At 36.1% G+C, this 16099-nt stretch overlaps 1 protein-coding gene across 3 annotated transcripts in view; it reads right to left on the reverse strand.

Annotated features, from left to right (window-relative positions):
- SMAD2 (SMAD family member 2) overlaps window positions 1-16099 on the reverse strand; it is an 82618-nt gene that overhangs the window by 44828 nt on the left and 21691 nt on the right. For all 3 annotated transcript variants that reach the window (XM_063076543.1, XM_063076544.1, XM_063076542.1), the window contains one exon: window positions 4383-4671. In XM_063076543.1, the coding sequence (XP_062932613.1) occupies window positions 4383-4618 (236 nt within the window). In that variant the 5' untranslated portion in view covers window positions 4619-4671. The remainder of the gene's footprint in view (window positions 1-4382; window positions 4672-16099) is intronic.

The following is a 16099-nucleotide window of genomic DNA, read 5'->3' on the forward strand; positions in this document are numbered from 1 at the left end:
TTTCTAATTCTTTGCTGTTACAAACAATACTGAAATGAACATCAGAAACTTCTGACCATATTCCTGATTGTTCCCTTAGGGGTAAATAGCAAAAATGTGATTACATAGTCATCAAAGCACGACCTTAGGAAAGCCCTTATAATTTATGCTTATGAAAATAATAAGTTTTGCATTCCTACACATTAATGTATATCATAAAATTGCCATTTTAGACCTGGTAGTCCCCTTTTTTAACTTTACAGAATTCCATCTCCACTGCAGTTTCGACTTTGCTTTATTGTAAATATGTATTGAAAACCATTTTCTCATGTCTGATTCTTTACTTAAATATCAATTGTCATTCTGATTTTATGACTGAATTGCCCTGTCTCCCATTCCTCAGTGTCAAAAATGTTTGAGATGAAAAAGCTTCATGAAACTTTATTGATATTATTTAGCTGACTGCAGCTTAAGTTCTACCCCTGAATTACTCTGTGTTACCACAAACAGTGGGAAGGAAGCAGTAATGACATATATCTGTAACTAGTTTCTAAACGTTCAGAGGCAAAGCTACAAAGGCAAGAGCAGGTGAGGGGAGTGGGCGGGGGCATAAAACCAGGACTATGTTTTGGCCTTAACTTTAATCCCACTGTAATATTAGTGGGTGGAGGGGAGGAAACCATTAAGAGCCAACAAAAGGATTCTTTTAACAGAAAACACTGGCCATTTTTTAAAATTAAGTAACTTATGATTCATGTTCATCGACTGGATTTATTTGTATATTTAGGTTTGTAAAATCTTAAGGTATTTTATTAACACCTTACTTGCAATTTTAAGTAAATGAGTTTACATTAAACCCACTTTGTATCACATTTTAAATGATTCTGTTTAAACTATGTTTGGTGTTATCTTGATAACACTAAGATCAGGGGTTTGGATCCCCTTACCAGCCAGCCACCAAAAATAAATAAACAAAAATAAACTATGGCTTGGATTTATCCATATGGACCTTTTCCACACCCACTCCCCATCTTGTATACTCTACATAAATAAGAGTTGACTAACTTCCAACTAAAGTTCCTTATGTTTAAGGATATTCAGTAGTTAAGAAATGTCTGTTCTACTACTAAAAACAAAGCAAACCTTCTATGAGGGTACTTCGGAAAGTTCATGGAAAAACAGAGTTAAAATATTAATCTTTCCATGAAATTTTTGAAGTGCCTTAATATATAGCACCACACTACAGTCTAAGAAGGTAAAAAATTTTAATACACAATCTATACTGACAAATCTAAATTTCTGCAACATTAAAAAAAAACCACCAAATAGGTAAGCAAGATTCTAAACTTCACGAACTTTTGATAATGAAAAACAAGATAATGGACAACCATCACTTCACATTAATTACGAAGGCAAAAGGGTAGGAAAAAAACTTTTTAGTGATGAAGAAGCTTTAGAATATGAAGAGAGATCTCTACTTTCTTCTTTTTTATTTATTTATTTTATTTATTTATTTTTTTTTTAATTTTATTTTGTCGATATACATTGTGGCTGATTATTGCTCCCCATCACCAAAACCTCCCTCCCTTCTCCCTCCCCCCCACCCCCCCAACAATGTCCTTTCTGTTTGCTTGTCGTATCAACTTCAAGTAATTGTGGTTGTTATATCTTCTTCCCCCCCCCCGTTTTGTGTGTGTGTGTGTGTGTGTGTATTTATATATTAATTTTTAGCTCCCACCAATAAGTGAGAACATGTGGTATTTCTCTTTCTGTGCCTGACTTGTTTCACTTAATATAATTCTGAAGAGAGATCTCTAAAAGAGCCTGTAAAAAGAATGGAAAAGAAGTAAAAGAAATGTGGGTAAGGTGACCTCCACAGGAGAAACACCCACATGGATCAATTTTAATCATCAGGCTGCTAACCTGTTGTATTTCCTTAAAAGACTACTCTCAGGCTCTGCTGTGTATAAAACCTCACTGCAATGGCAATTTGAGCCTTAGATGAAGCTTGCAAAAACGTGGCTCCATCTCTGCCTCTATCACACAGCTCCCTTTGATGAGGTGATAACCTACCACCTGGTCTCCCTGCCTCCACTCCTGACAGCCTCACAACCAGTTTCCTCACACAGCCAGATTCTGTATTTAAAATTAATCTGACTTCTGGGCCTCCTGAACCTAAGACTCTTCAGTGACTCCACCCGCACCCAGTCACACTCAGGTTAAGTGTGAACTCCCTAGCAAGGCCCACTGTGATTCCTTACTACCTATGCAGACTCAACCCTGCCATCTCCCACCCCTCACTTTATATTCTTAAGCTTGCCTGGAACCCTTCACCAATCCTCCCCAACCTCCACAATCTACATACCACAGTGCTACTCTTGAGTAAATAAATGGGCTTCTCCTGATTAATTCCTCCTTTACGCCACCAAGATTCAACTCAGGCACCAACACCAGTATTCTTCCAGAAGGAAACTTTCTACAAGTCTCCTCTGCACACAGCTCCCTTAGCATATCTTTCATAACACTCACCACACCTTATGAAATTATCTTTTTTTTTTTTTAAGTTTACCATCCTTACAAGAAAGTAAGCAACTTGAGAACAAATCACACAAGAGCACATTAGGCATGTAGCAGGCATTTAATAAATGTTTACTCAACAGAAACGCCACACACTACACAACGAAAAATGAACAAACATGGCTTGACTTATCCTTAGCCAAATTCACCAGCAACTCCTGTCAGGTCATCTTCCAAAACACATGCTGAATCTGTTCACCTCAAGTGCTAGTATAGTCACCATGCCCGCCCAGCCTCTGTCATTCACACTTAAGCTCCCCTTTTCATAGCTTCCTGACTGACTATCCACGCTTCCATCCACCCTACTACACACACATTGTTATCCCCTCATTATATGTCTCCAGCAGCCAGAATGATCTTTGTAAAGTACACATTTTTTTAAATCCATTTTTCAAGTCCTTAAAAAAAAAATCCTAATTTGCTTCCCATTTATATTTAGATTAACATCCAAACTCCCACAGTGCCCTTCAATACCCTATGCAATCAGGTTCCTTCCAACTTTTGTACTCCATCTCCACTGAGCTCCTTTTAAATCCTCCAATACAAGAAGCTATTTCCCACCTCAGAGCCATTAAACTGGCTCTTCCCTCTGCCTAGAAGGCTCTTCCCTCAACCGGCTGCTGCTTCTCAGAGCTCAGCTCAAGCGTCACAATCCAAGCCAAAGCAGTTTTTATATCCCTCAGTCATTCTCTATCATATCACTGCACTTATCCTCTTTGCACTCATTACCACCTCAAATTATATTAATTTGTCCACCTGTTTAATGCGTATATTGATCCCTTAGGAGGGCAGGAACTTTGTGTTTTGTTCATCACTGTATCCCCATGTGTCTAGAAACGGTGGCAGCACACAGCAGGCACTCGGTAAGCATTTGTGAAACAAAAGAATAAACCAAGAAAAGTGACTCTTAAAGATATAAACGAAACAAGTAAAGTAAAAGAAATGGATAATTGGTACCAAACAAGGTAGGAAACATCCTACTGTGAGCATTTGCAAGTAGACAGCCTGGTGTCACTGGCCTCTGTTATCTACAAGCATCTGGAGTGTATTTCTCAAAGCTCACTGCAAACAAGTCATATAGAATGGTTTCACGTGTTATATGCTAGCGCACATGTATGACACTGCAGACAATCATTTGAGAATATTTTTACCCCACCCAAAAAAACCTTTAATGTACGCAAAAAGTAGTGAAATATATTTAAAAACCACCTGCCACTTTATTAAAAAAAAAAAAACAATACTTCTGACAGTGCTACTTATCTGTAAATGATTAAACTTACATTCAGAAAACTTCAACCTCTTCAAGTAACGGGTTCTTCCACTAAGAGGTTGGTCAAGACAGGTTCTGACTGCCTACCTACCTAAGAGGCTGCCTCACATAATGTTCTATCAGTAATGCTGCAACTCAAACAAAAACTGTGCAAAATTCATTAAAAACTTAGCGGCCTCTTTTAACTCCTTACTGACTGAAGTTTTGACCAAGGGAGGAGAAAACTGTCAGTTACAGAAAAAGCTTTCAATCTTTAGGCAAACATCATTCAACCACAGAAATGAGCATAGCATACAAATTTAAGCAATAAAGATAAAGTTTAATAAATCTAAGTATCTTATTTTGCTTGATTAAACCTTCTCACTTCTCAAAATAATGATCTGTAAAATAAACAAGTCTTAACTAGTAAAACAAAATTAATACAATAGGTTAAAAACAGTCATATTTATTCATACAGGTGACTTGAAAGTAAAAAAAAAATTCATTTAACCTTGCTTCAGATTCTCTTGAGCAATTTTCAACAGTATGACCGTTAAGCTTCAGATCTAACACTTACCTTGGTATGGTAACACACTTAGTATTACAATTCTGAGTGGTGATGGCTTTCTCAAGCTCATCTAATCGTCCTGTTTTCTTTAGCTTCTTCACCAGGCTTTTCACTGCTTTCTCACACCACTTTTCTTCCTGTCCATTCTGCTCTCCTCCACCAGCTCCTCCAGACCCAGCAGCTGATTTCTTCCATCCCAGCAGTCTCTTCACCACTGGTGGAGTGAATGGCAGGATGGACGACATGTTCTTACCACAGGCAGCAATCCACACTACCAAAGTAGCCTCCTGTATCCAACCTGAAAAGATATTGAAAGGATCATTTAGGGACTAACTTTAAAAGCAGGTAATAATTCAACGTATTATAGAAAGAAAACTACACAACAAAATAGATATTCAAATTATTATTTTCACAACAGACTTTCTCAAGTTCTCTTCTCCACCCACGAAAATGTTCTTTACTAATTTAAATGAATTGCGGAAACAAACCCTTCCAAAAACAAGACTATGTTATAAGGACTCAAGTCTTGGGGGCAAATATAATAATTTTGCAAGTAAAATCTTTATCAATACTTTGAATAATTTTATTACTACCAATACTACATTTTTAACTCAATAATGTCAATAATTAAAATATTTTTGCAAAAAGAAAGTTTTTCCTCACTTTTTAGGACTTCAATTTGTTTTCAAAAGACTTAAAAAATACATATATAAAAAATTTACAAGCCCACTCTCCCCAAAGTTTTAAACTTTCATTACTAACTGAACAAGTACCATAAAACAAAATCTAAAATTATAAGAAGGAAAAATGCACCAAGTATGCAGTAAACAAGAATAAAGAAGTAAAGGTAAACAGAGTCTGTGGAGAAAAGATTTGGTTTACTTTCACCTGCCCTTGAAAGGACCTTTAATTCAGCCTCTTCTTTCGTAACATATATTTTCATTTTTATCTAAGTAACAATGTGCATGGTGAGTAAAGTCAAATACATTTTCTCTTCTCACACCAAGGTGCCATTCTTTCAAATTCTTCAGTTTTATTTCATTTTTAGTATTTATACCTAAGTAACAGGCTTATAATGGTAACCCTTAAAATATTAAGTTTTCTAATCTATTGATTTTCCCATGGAAAATGAGGATTTAGTTCCCTTATACCATTTACTTTCCTTCTTCCAACTTTGAAAATATCTCCCAATTGTAATTAAATAATTTTGTACTAAAATATATATATATATATATAAAACATTGTTAGCTGATGAGATTAGTTGTTAACTACTGTATAATCACATTTCTTTGCTTCACTTTTTGTTTTCCCCAGAATTGTCTTATTTTTTCATTCGCTTAGCTTTCTATGTACATACCACAAATTCCTCCCACTCTCCACCAGTCCCTCAATTAAATTTTCCAGTCAAATGCATCAGAAATCAACCAGCTTTCTTTTATCCATGAAGACCTCGCACCTTAAAAGTGCTGTATCCTCCTCCCACTCCAAACTAAACTATCAGTACCCTGACCTGTGCATTACTGTTGTCCTAGGAACTTCCTTCACCTCTCTGAGCTAGAGCTGCTACTTCTTAATACCTCATTCTTCATCATTCTTGGTTCAGTGAATACATTATTTCAATGCAGTATGTCATTCCTAAGATAGATATACTGGAGATAATGTAAAAATCTTTACTTGACCTGACTGACAGCTTGTCTTAGTACAGAAGCCTATGTTGGGAATCATTTTTACACTTAATGTTGTTTACTTTTTCAAATAGCTTTGCTTCTTCTGTTTACTAAAATGATTAAAATGTGGTTCTATCACAGTCCTTCCTGAAACGAAAAAGTTAAATTTCAGATACTGTCTTTTCATCTCTATATAATTCAATATCCATCTACTAAAAATACAGATATTTTCCTTCCTAATTATCATAACGCTGGAATCATCTATAACTCGTCACACTCAAATTTGCCTGATTAAAAAAATTTCATTTTACTGTTCATTTGTTTGAGAGCCAGGATCCAAAACAAGGCCTACACACTTTATTTGGATATTATGTCTCCTAAGCTTTTTATAATCTACAATCACTCCTCCATTTTTTTCTTCATGAAATTGATTCAGGAAAAAAAGTCAACTGTTCTCTAGATGACTTTACATTCTAGAATTGTCTGTTTTCCTTATTATATCATTTACTTGATCCTCTATCCTATCCTGTACAATGGAGGTTAGCTCCACATACTTGGATTCAATTTCAACTTTTGGCAAAAGATGCTGTGTGGTTCATATCACATCACTTAGGAGGCCCAAAACATTTGGATATCCACTTTAGCAATGCTAAGATTGATCAGTTGGTAATAGGTAGCATGAGTTTATGCACTGTAAACTTCGCCCATCATCCTTTCATTTAATATCTTCACCCATTAATGATCATTGCCACCATCTATTATTTTATTAAGGTTGTTTTCTAATTCCATTTCATCCACATTTATTACCTATAATTATTGTGCAAAGAACTTCTCTCCAGTAACTAGGGCTATGTGCTTAATCCTAAAATACAGTTCATTCAAGCAAAACCAAGTTAAATGCTTAAGTCTTTCATTTTAATTGCTAATTTTCAGAGTAAGAAGTCAGTGCCCTAATTCCTAAATAAGATTTGGGAGAGAGAAGGCAGGGTCACATCATTAGAAGCTAATAGGTTTTTATATTTTAATGAGTTTCAATCAATGGTGGTAAAATTTTTTTTATTGATTTTGTTTCTTGATTTGATGATCAAATCTTTGACCAATAGAAGCCCCTTCAAATTTAGTCTTTTGGGCATAACCCTAGTTCTCTTCTTTGTTTTCTATTACAACAAAACATTGCAGTCTCATCATATATATTTCCTACTCCTAGATTTACTACTCCAAAGAAACTTCTTAGTGAAACATGGTATATAAACTTCTTAGTGAAACACCATATATATATGGTACATAAAGACTACAATTGAGGTATTAGATGTGCTATGCTACACAGTTTTCATTGCTTCAAGGTTTTCTCAGGGGACAGAGCTAGGATACATATGAGTATGGTCTTTGAAGAAAGAAAAAGAAAGATAACGTAACCTTCGTGAATTTGTTCCTAATTCCAGGGATTTTACGTTATGTCTTGGTTCTGGGGCCAGCAGTCCAAAATAGTGTGTTGGCAGAGCCACGCTCTCTCTAGAAACTCTAGGGAAGAAGGTTCCTTGCCTCTTCTAGGTTATGGTGGCTGCCCAACATTTCTTGGCTTCTCTTGGGTTGTGGCTGCATCACTCCCATCTCTGTCTCCAACTTCACATCACCTTCTCTGTATGAACTTTACAAGGACACTTGTCATTGGATTTAGGGCCCAAGATAATCCACAATGATCTAGTCTCAAAATCCTTAACTTATCTGCAAAGACCCTTTCTCCAAATAAATTCATATTCACAGATTCAGAGGATTACAAGACAGACTTATCTTGGTGGGGTGGAGCGGTAGTGGTGAGCATCATTTAACCCATTATAAAGTCTATGATTTATTCTTGTTTCCTTTTAACACTGAACATCTTGATTTTGTACAAATAAGTATAGTCACTTATTTGCATTATCCTACCATATACATAATAATTTCAAATAATAGCACTATTACTTCTAACACTAAGATTACTAAAGGAAAGTTTAAGATTTCCTTGCAGCTCTATTTGTCCACTAATGATGGACAATCAAAATACTGTGTTGCAAAGTTTCCTGAAATAATTGTTTTCTGTGTATATATCACCAACTAGAAATACAATAGGTACAATTCATTTCTATGTGTCTTCAATCATTATGGTTTTTTTCATTTTGATTAAATTTTATATTAAGTATGTAAAACATTTATAAGATTCCAAAGTCAAACTATATAACAAGATACACTCTATTCACAAGTCTCATCTATATCTGTCTACTCTATTTCTTCTGTTCACCATAAAAATCATTTTTATTGAGTTGTTGGTTTTGCCTACTTGGTGTAGTTTTACAAATATAAACATGTATAACATCCATCTATCCACATCCTCACCACCTTATTCCAACACAAAAGTAGCTTATATTCTGCTGTATACCTTGATTTCCTTGTTTCCTGAAGGTCATTTCTTATCAGTCCACAGAGAATTTAGAAAACACTGACCCTCAGTTTTCTAGTACCTACTGTTGATGCTGACTAAGTCCAATGTAACTTTCATTCCTGATCCTTTAATTGGGATTTTTTATTTTTTTATCTCCAGAAGCTTTTAATATCTTTTCACTATCTGTGGTTCTAACATTTCATAATGTAACTGGGTGTGCACCTTTTTTTCCTCTTTTTTTCCTCTTTTTTTTTTTTTTTTTTTAATCTACTGTTCTGGGCACTTGGTGGATCCTAAAGTTCTGAGAATTTTATTTTTATTATTGCTTTAATTTTCTTCCCTGCTTTCTCTGTAGTCCTTTATGCAGGAATTTAAGACTGCAGCTTTTCTAGTGCTGCTATGTCAGTTAACATACATTTCTATCTGTGACTGACATTCCAAAATTTGGGTAACCTCTCTTCCATTGTTATTTCCTCTCCCATTCTCTTAGTCCTCTAGAACTTACGCTTTTCTTTCCTTTGCCTTCATTTTAGTGAGCTATGGAAAAAAAGGAAAAACATGTATTCCTATACATTAAATCTGCCATATTTAATAAATTACCCGAGGAAAGGGTGGGAGAAAGAAAAGTCCTGTGTAGCAAGAGATTGGCAGTGGAGGGTAGTAGAGGATGAAATTTCTAAGGGCAGATAGATCAACCAAGAAAACTATAATAATACACAGAAGGAAAGAATAGATACTGAGAAAGGGAACAGACAGAATTTAATTGATGAAGAAAAATTATGAATTACAGGTTCTTGCTTGAACAACTAGTTGAATGAAAATACAACTGGGAAAATTAAGAAGTATTGGAGGAACGTAAGTATTGTTTTAGTAAAGCTAAATTTGATATGCCTGTGAAATTTCCAGATAGAGATGCCCAATAAGCAGGTGGAAACAAAGGCGTGAAGCTCAGCAGAAAGGTCTAACAGATGAGTGGTAACAGAACTCTGGTGTACAGGGGAAGGGTCTAGGTCAAGTTCTGAGGGAAAAAAAATTCTAAGAAATGTGTATGAAAAAGTTATCAGACACTAGAGGAAGAAGTGGGTGATCAGGGAGAGAAAGGTGTCATGAAAGCTACTATAACAAGATCACAAAACTTTTAAGTGCTGACACTAGGATTTAAATCAAGCAATACAATGCCAGAGAACAAATTCTTGATCATGACAATATACTGCATTGCACATAACAATTTGGAGCTAATGTGGAGACTTAAGAAGAACTACCATTAAGGTTTGAGCTCCCTATACAATCAACAGTTACCTGTGCCTGCCGAATAAGTCCAGTAGACAGGATTAGGACGAAGCACTTAGCTCCAACTCCTTTCTCAGCTAAACTACCTATAAATCATTTAACTATAGTCTCCTAGCCTCCACCTTCCACCTCCTTTGATCAAATAGCTTTCTAAAATGGATATCACATGTTACCCCATGATGGAGTCTGGATGTACTGTCCTCCCAGAACTCATGGGGAAATGTGATCCCCAATGTGGCAGTTTGAGTCATGGAGGCAGATCCCTCACGAATGGATTAATGCTCTCCCTGGGTGGGGGTAGTGAATGAGTCCCTGCTCTATTAGTTCCTGTGAGAGCTGGTTGTTTAAAAGACCCTGGCACCTCCCCTCTCTCTCTTGTTTCCTCTTGCCATATGATCTGCTTGTACCTGCCGGCTGCCTGAAACTTTCAGCCATGAGTAGAAGCAGCCTGAGGCCTGTGCCAGATGCAGCTGTCCCAGATTCATAAGCCAAATTAAACCTCTTTTTTAAAATAAATTACCCAGTTTCAGGTATTCTGTTGTAGTAACACAAAATGGACTAATACATGCCACTACTAAAAATCCTTCAATACATGCAAGAAATGACAGAAAAATGACTTAATATGCTTAAAATATGGAAAACACATATAGTGTAATGCTTAAGAAAAGAGACTCTGAAGCCAGTCTGCCAGGTTCAAATCCCAGGAATGCCATTTATTAATTGCACGGTACCACTCTCTATCCACCCATTTTCTCAGCTGTAAAGTAGGGATAATAATAGTACCTATCTTAGAGCACACACAACCACCTCTATAAAAATGTAATGTAAGCCATATATGTAATTTAAATTTTCTAGTGACCACATTTTAAAAGGTAAAAGGAAATAGGAAACATTTTATTGATATATTTTATTTAACCCAATATAGCAAAAAATACTATCATTGTGACGTGTAATCAATATAAAAAATATTGAAGTTTTCATATTCTTTTTTTCCTACTGAGTCTTCAAAATCTGCTGCGTATTTTACACTTACAGGACAAATCAAGTTGGACTAGCCATATTTCAAGTAATCAAAAGCCACACAAAGACAGTGCCTTACCATATTGAATGGTCTAGCTCTAAATACTCAAAATCCCTGCCTCATTCTCCTCATTCCATATTACTGGTATAAAATTGTTCATAAAGTCCTCTTACTCTCTATTTAATGACTGTAGGATCTACAGAGCTGTACCCTTTTTCATTCCTGATATTTGTAATTTGCCTTCTCTCCCTACCTTCTCCTTTCTTTTTTGATGAGTGTTATTCAGTGGTTATCACTTACATTAATATATTCAAAAAACCAACTTCTTAAAGTATCTGTTGATTTTCCCTACTGTAGGCTTACTTTTTATTCACAAATTTCTGCCCACTTTATCTGCATTATTTCCTTACTTCTACTGTCTTTCGGTCTGATTTGCTATTCTTTTTCTACCTTCTTAAGAAAGCTTTCTTTTCTAATGCATAGACTTAAGGCTATAAATTCCCTAGCATTACAATAACAGAATTCCAGTTAATTACAGTTCATCTTCCATTTTGATCAATTCAAAATACTTTCTAACTTCCATCATTTCTTACTTAAGCCATAGGTTATTTATAATATTTAATTTCAAGGCAGTTTGGGACTTTATAATTATCTTTTGCTATTGATTTCTATTTATTATAATGTAGTCAAAGAGCATACTCAATTATTAAAATCCAATGAAAATTTTTGAGGCTTTATGGCCCAGCACTTGGTCAATTCTGGTACAACTTCCATATGCAGGGAAAAGGAGGTTAATTTCATCTTTAATGGTTTTAACATTCTATGTATGACAATCAGATCAAATCTGTAAACTGTGATGTACATATCTTCTATACACCTGCTTGTTCTATCAACTTTTGAGAAATACACCCAAGGCTCCCATCATGACTGTGTATTTATCTATTTTATAGATGTTCAAGCTACGTTACTAACTACAGATTCAGAATTGTGATAACTCTCTGGAGGACTGATCCCCATGTATTATAAAATGTTCTTTTTCTACTAATGCTTATTGTATTAAAGTCTACTTTGCCTGATTAGCATAGCTATAGAATCTTTTTTCAGTTAGCATTTCAATGGTATATCTTTTCCCACCATTTTCTCTCAACCTCTTTAGATACTTGTATTTAAGTTGTTCCTCCTGTAAAAAGCAAATAGTTGGGAAATTACTATTATCTGTTCAGACTGATAATTTTTGCCATTTACTTGGAATACTTAACCCTATTTGCAATTAATGTAATAACTAATTTGTCTGCATATTTTATGATGCCAGTCTCTCTTTTCTTGCCTTCTTTTCAATTTATCATGTATTACTTAATTTTTCTCTCTATCCACTTGTTATACATTCTTTTACTTTTCTTTTACTGATTATCCTAGATATTTATTCATCCTTCAATTATAATCTCATACACATGGTCAATTCTGGTACAACTCCCACTATAAAGCTAAAAGCATGGAACACTGCTAAGTAGCAGTTATGAACAAGATAATCTCTGGTCTGTCCCTGTTCCTGGGACAAGGTTCTGAGGAGTTTTCATTTAAAAGGCTAGCAGGTCTTTACCTTCTTGGTACCTAAAATATTGTAAGAACTGCTTCACTTTTAAAAGATTTGGGGTCTACTTCTTAGCCTCTTAGTCTAAGCAGCTTCAGAATATGGCAAATGTCTAGAGGGGGAAGAAATTGAGTGTGTTGAAAATCATCAGTGTGTAGTCACCTCTTCCTCAAGGGCTTTCAACTCTCACCTACTGTTCTCAAGGTCCCTCCCTCAGAGAATCTTTATCTCAACACCACAGGAATAGAAGAAATTCCAATCTCCTTTTCTGAGATTTTTGGTTTATCTCTTCCGCCCAACTGAGCTATGGAATTCAGCAAATATATTCAGGGGTTTCTCTCTCTACACATTACATTTCTTATTTATCACTCAAGCCCCAAGATTCAGCCCAAAGGCCCCCCTAGTCTATGTCCATGAGAAGCAATGCCCCACAGTCAGCTACAGACCTCTCAGCTCGCACCTAAAAGGTTTTCCCCCAGTCCAGAATTATACTTTCTTTAATCATTTTTACTTCCACAGTTTTCTTTTTTTTTTTCTTAAAGATGACTGGTAAGGGGATTTTAACCCTTGACTTGGTGTTGTCAGCACCACGCTCTCCCGAGTGAGGCACGGGCCAGCCCCACTTCCACAGTTTTCTATCTTTAAATATTTAATCTTTGTAAATTACCTGGCTTTTCTAGTTGTTTTACTAAGAGTCTTGGACAACAAAGAAATACTGCATCCTACCCAGAAATATTTCCTCACTCTATTTCAATGGTAAGCTTTCCCCAACTATTAAGTTATTACTTCAAATAATTTAATGCTGATCACTTTAATTTCAAAATAAGAGAGAAAATCAAACTTACTAGTTTAGGACAGAACTGGAGAGATAAGAATGGAAAATATTTAGAAAACTAGCTCTGAGAAATACTATAGAAAATCAACTAAGTGAAACAACAGTAATGTTATCATGTATATATTATCATTAGACTATATATTAAAAAGTATTCCATAGGAGGAGCTCTACTTCTGTCTAGAAAGTAGGAAGTCACAACTGATGATCACTTTCATCCTAACAATCAAAATTAGCCAGATAAGCTGCAAAATCATGGTTTCTCTGAACCAACAGAGAACTAATGATGCAAAGCAACGTAAGTGGAACTTAAGTCCAGAAAGTTTTTAGCCTTGATAGAAGAGAGGCCTACAGACAGTCTCTTTCTTGGTGAAGTGGCTAAAAAGGAATAATCTTGCCATGGATGAAGGTAAGGAGAAACCAGCATAAACTTTAATAAATTTTAACAGCAATACACATGCTGACATAACCTATTAGAATTCCAAGGATCTCACAGAGCAAACCTGCATCTACCCAACCACTCATGCCCACAGGTCTTCACCAAGTACTAAGAAAGCTTAGACCTACCTAAGAAGCTCAAGACCTTCCTCAAATCTGCCCTCTGAAATGGGGGGAGGAGCAAAAAGAAGAGGTGAGAGAAATCAATCCAAAAGACTTAGACATTCTAAGTGATGGGGTGGGACAGGCAAGATGAGAGAAAAACTTTCACACAGACACTCTGGACACTGAAGTGCCAAGGCTAGGACAGGGCAAGACTGCTAAGAGAAACTTCTAGAAGGCATTAACAGCAGAAAAATATCTCAACAGACACAAAAGCCTGGAACAGGACTAAAGAGCAAAAAGAACTCCAGAATGACCAAAGAATGGACAGCTATAATCTCCCATGGTTCAGAAAAGCTGGTGTCTCAGATATAAAGGAAAAAAGAGATAAAAATCACACTCAAACAACAAACCTCACGGTAAAGAAAGCCTTGCTCTTGTTCTCAAAACACTTGAACTAAATCAAAAGTAAGTTGCAACGAAGCCCAGAACCAGTTCAACTATACATCTTATTGACTTAGCCCCACAATCTATCAAACTGACACAAGAAATGATGGGTCATTTTCTGGAGGTAAATAATGTTTATTTAATCTCTACTGTTTTTACACAAATGTTCAGCATTCAATCAAAAATTGCAAGACATAGGAAGTAGTAAACATAATCAAAAGATGAAATTATTAATATAATCAGATCAGAGAGGGCCCAAATGTTGGAATAATCAGACAAAGACTTTAAAGTAACTATGATAAAAACACTAAAGGAAACAACATGCATAATGAAATAGAGAATTTTCATCAGACACTGAAGCTATCAAAGAGGATATCAAGGAAATATTAGAAATCAAAACTACAGTATCAGAAATTAAAGATTTCAGCTAGCCAGTTAGCTCAGTTGATTAAAGCATGGTGTTATAACACCAAGGTTAAGGGTTTAGATCCCAACACTGGACAACTGCCAAAAAAAAAAAAGAAATAAAGATTTGATTAAATGGGCTTAATAACAGACAGAAATGAGCAGTGAACTTGAAAACTTGCCAAATTAAAGTATACAGATTGAAACACAAAGTGGAAAAAAAGTGTGGGAAAAAACTCAGAACATCAAAGACCAAATGTCAATTGAATTTAATTGGAGTGCCACTAGAAGATAAAAGGGAGAATGGGGCAGGAAAAAAATATATGAAGGGATAATGGCCAGGAATTTTAAGTGATGACAGATACCAACCCACCACATATGCAAAGGAAACACACATTCAACCTACTGAATATTAAAGATAAAACTAAAGATTAAAGGCTGAGTTAAGCATCCCTGGAAGCACCAGACAGACAGAAGGGGAATCTGCACTCATTCACAAGCTCTTTTCCAAGGGCCAACTGAGCACCCTTGAAAAAGGCAAAAAATGGGAGAAAGCTCTTCCCATTTTTTGGTGGCATCTGATACGAAGCAAACTGCTTCAAACATGAGGGGAGATTCAAGAAAGCCTCACATGACCAGAGCCCAAGCAAAGATCCCCTGCTTCAAGGGGAAGAGAAGAGCAAAAGCCATATGCTATTGGGGGCTGGGAGGTTGTGGAGCAGAACTTACTTGTCCACTTCCTACAAACAAATGCCTTTCACCATGTAACAATAACCACAATCTATTACTGGAGGAAGGCAGGAAACACTGCCATCGCCAGTCCCAGACAAAGGTTCACTGATGCTGAAGAATGAGAAGCAAAAGTTGTCTAACACTGACAGAGGCAAGAAATTGGCTTGGGCCCAAGATCTTACATTAATACAAGGCAAGAGTCTGTTACTCCTAGACACAAAAAAACCTTCACAAAATATTAGCAAATCACACCCAGCAACATATATAGAAAGGTCATCATCACCATGTAGTTCCTTGGACCCTCCAGAAGGAACTAGCTCTGCTGATATGACTTTTGTCTACTGAAACTAATTTTGGTAAATTTGTGTTTTAAAGCACTGAGTTTGGGAAATGAACTTTTTTTCCTTGGCTTTTTCAGCTTCTAGTGGCTGCCTGTATTCCTTGGCTTGTTCTCCCTTCCTCCATCTTCGAGCACATCACTCCAATCTCTGCTTCCATTGTCACACTGCCTTCTCCTATTCTGTAATCAAATCTCCCTTTATCCCCTCCTAATAAGGACACTTGTGGTTACATTTAGGGCTCACCCAGATAACCCAGGATAATCTCCTCATCTCAACACCCTTGATCACATCTGTGAAGTCCCCTTTGCCATATAAAATAACATTCACAGGTTGTGGAGATTAGGAGGACCTGGATATCTTTGGGAAGCCTACAACATGGAGTAACTGGAATGCACATACACTGCTGATATAAGTGTAAAATGGTATAGCACCTCTGGAAAA

Source organism: Cynocephalus volans, chromosome 13, assembly GCF_027409185.1.
Source record: "Cynocephalus volans isolate mCynVol1 chromosome 13, mCynVol1.pri, whole genome shotgun sequence".
NCBI lineage: Eukaryota > Metazoa > Chordata > Mammalia > Dermoptera > Cynocephalidae > Cynocephalus > Cynocephalus volans.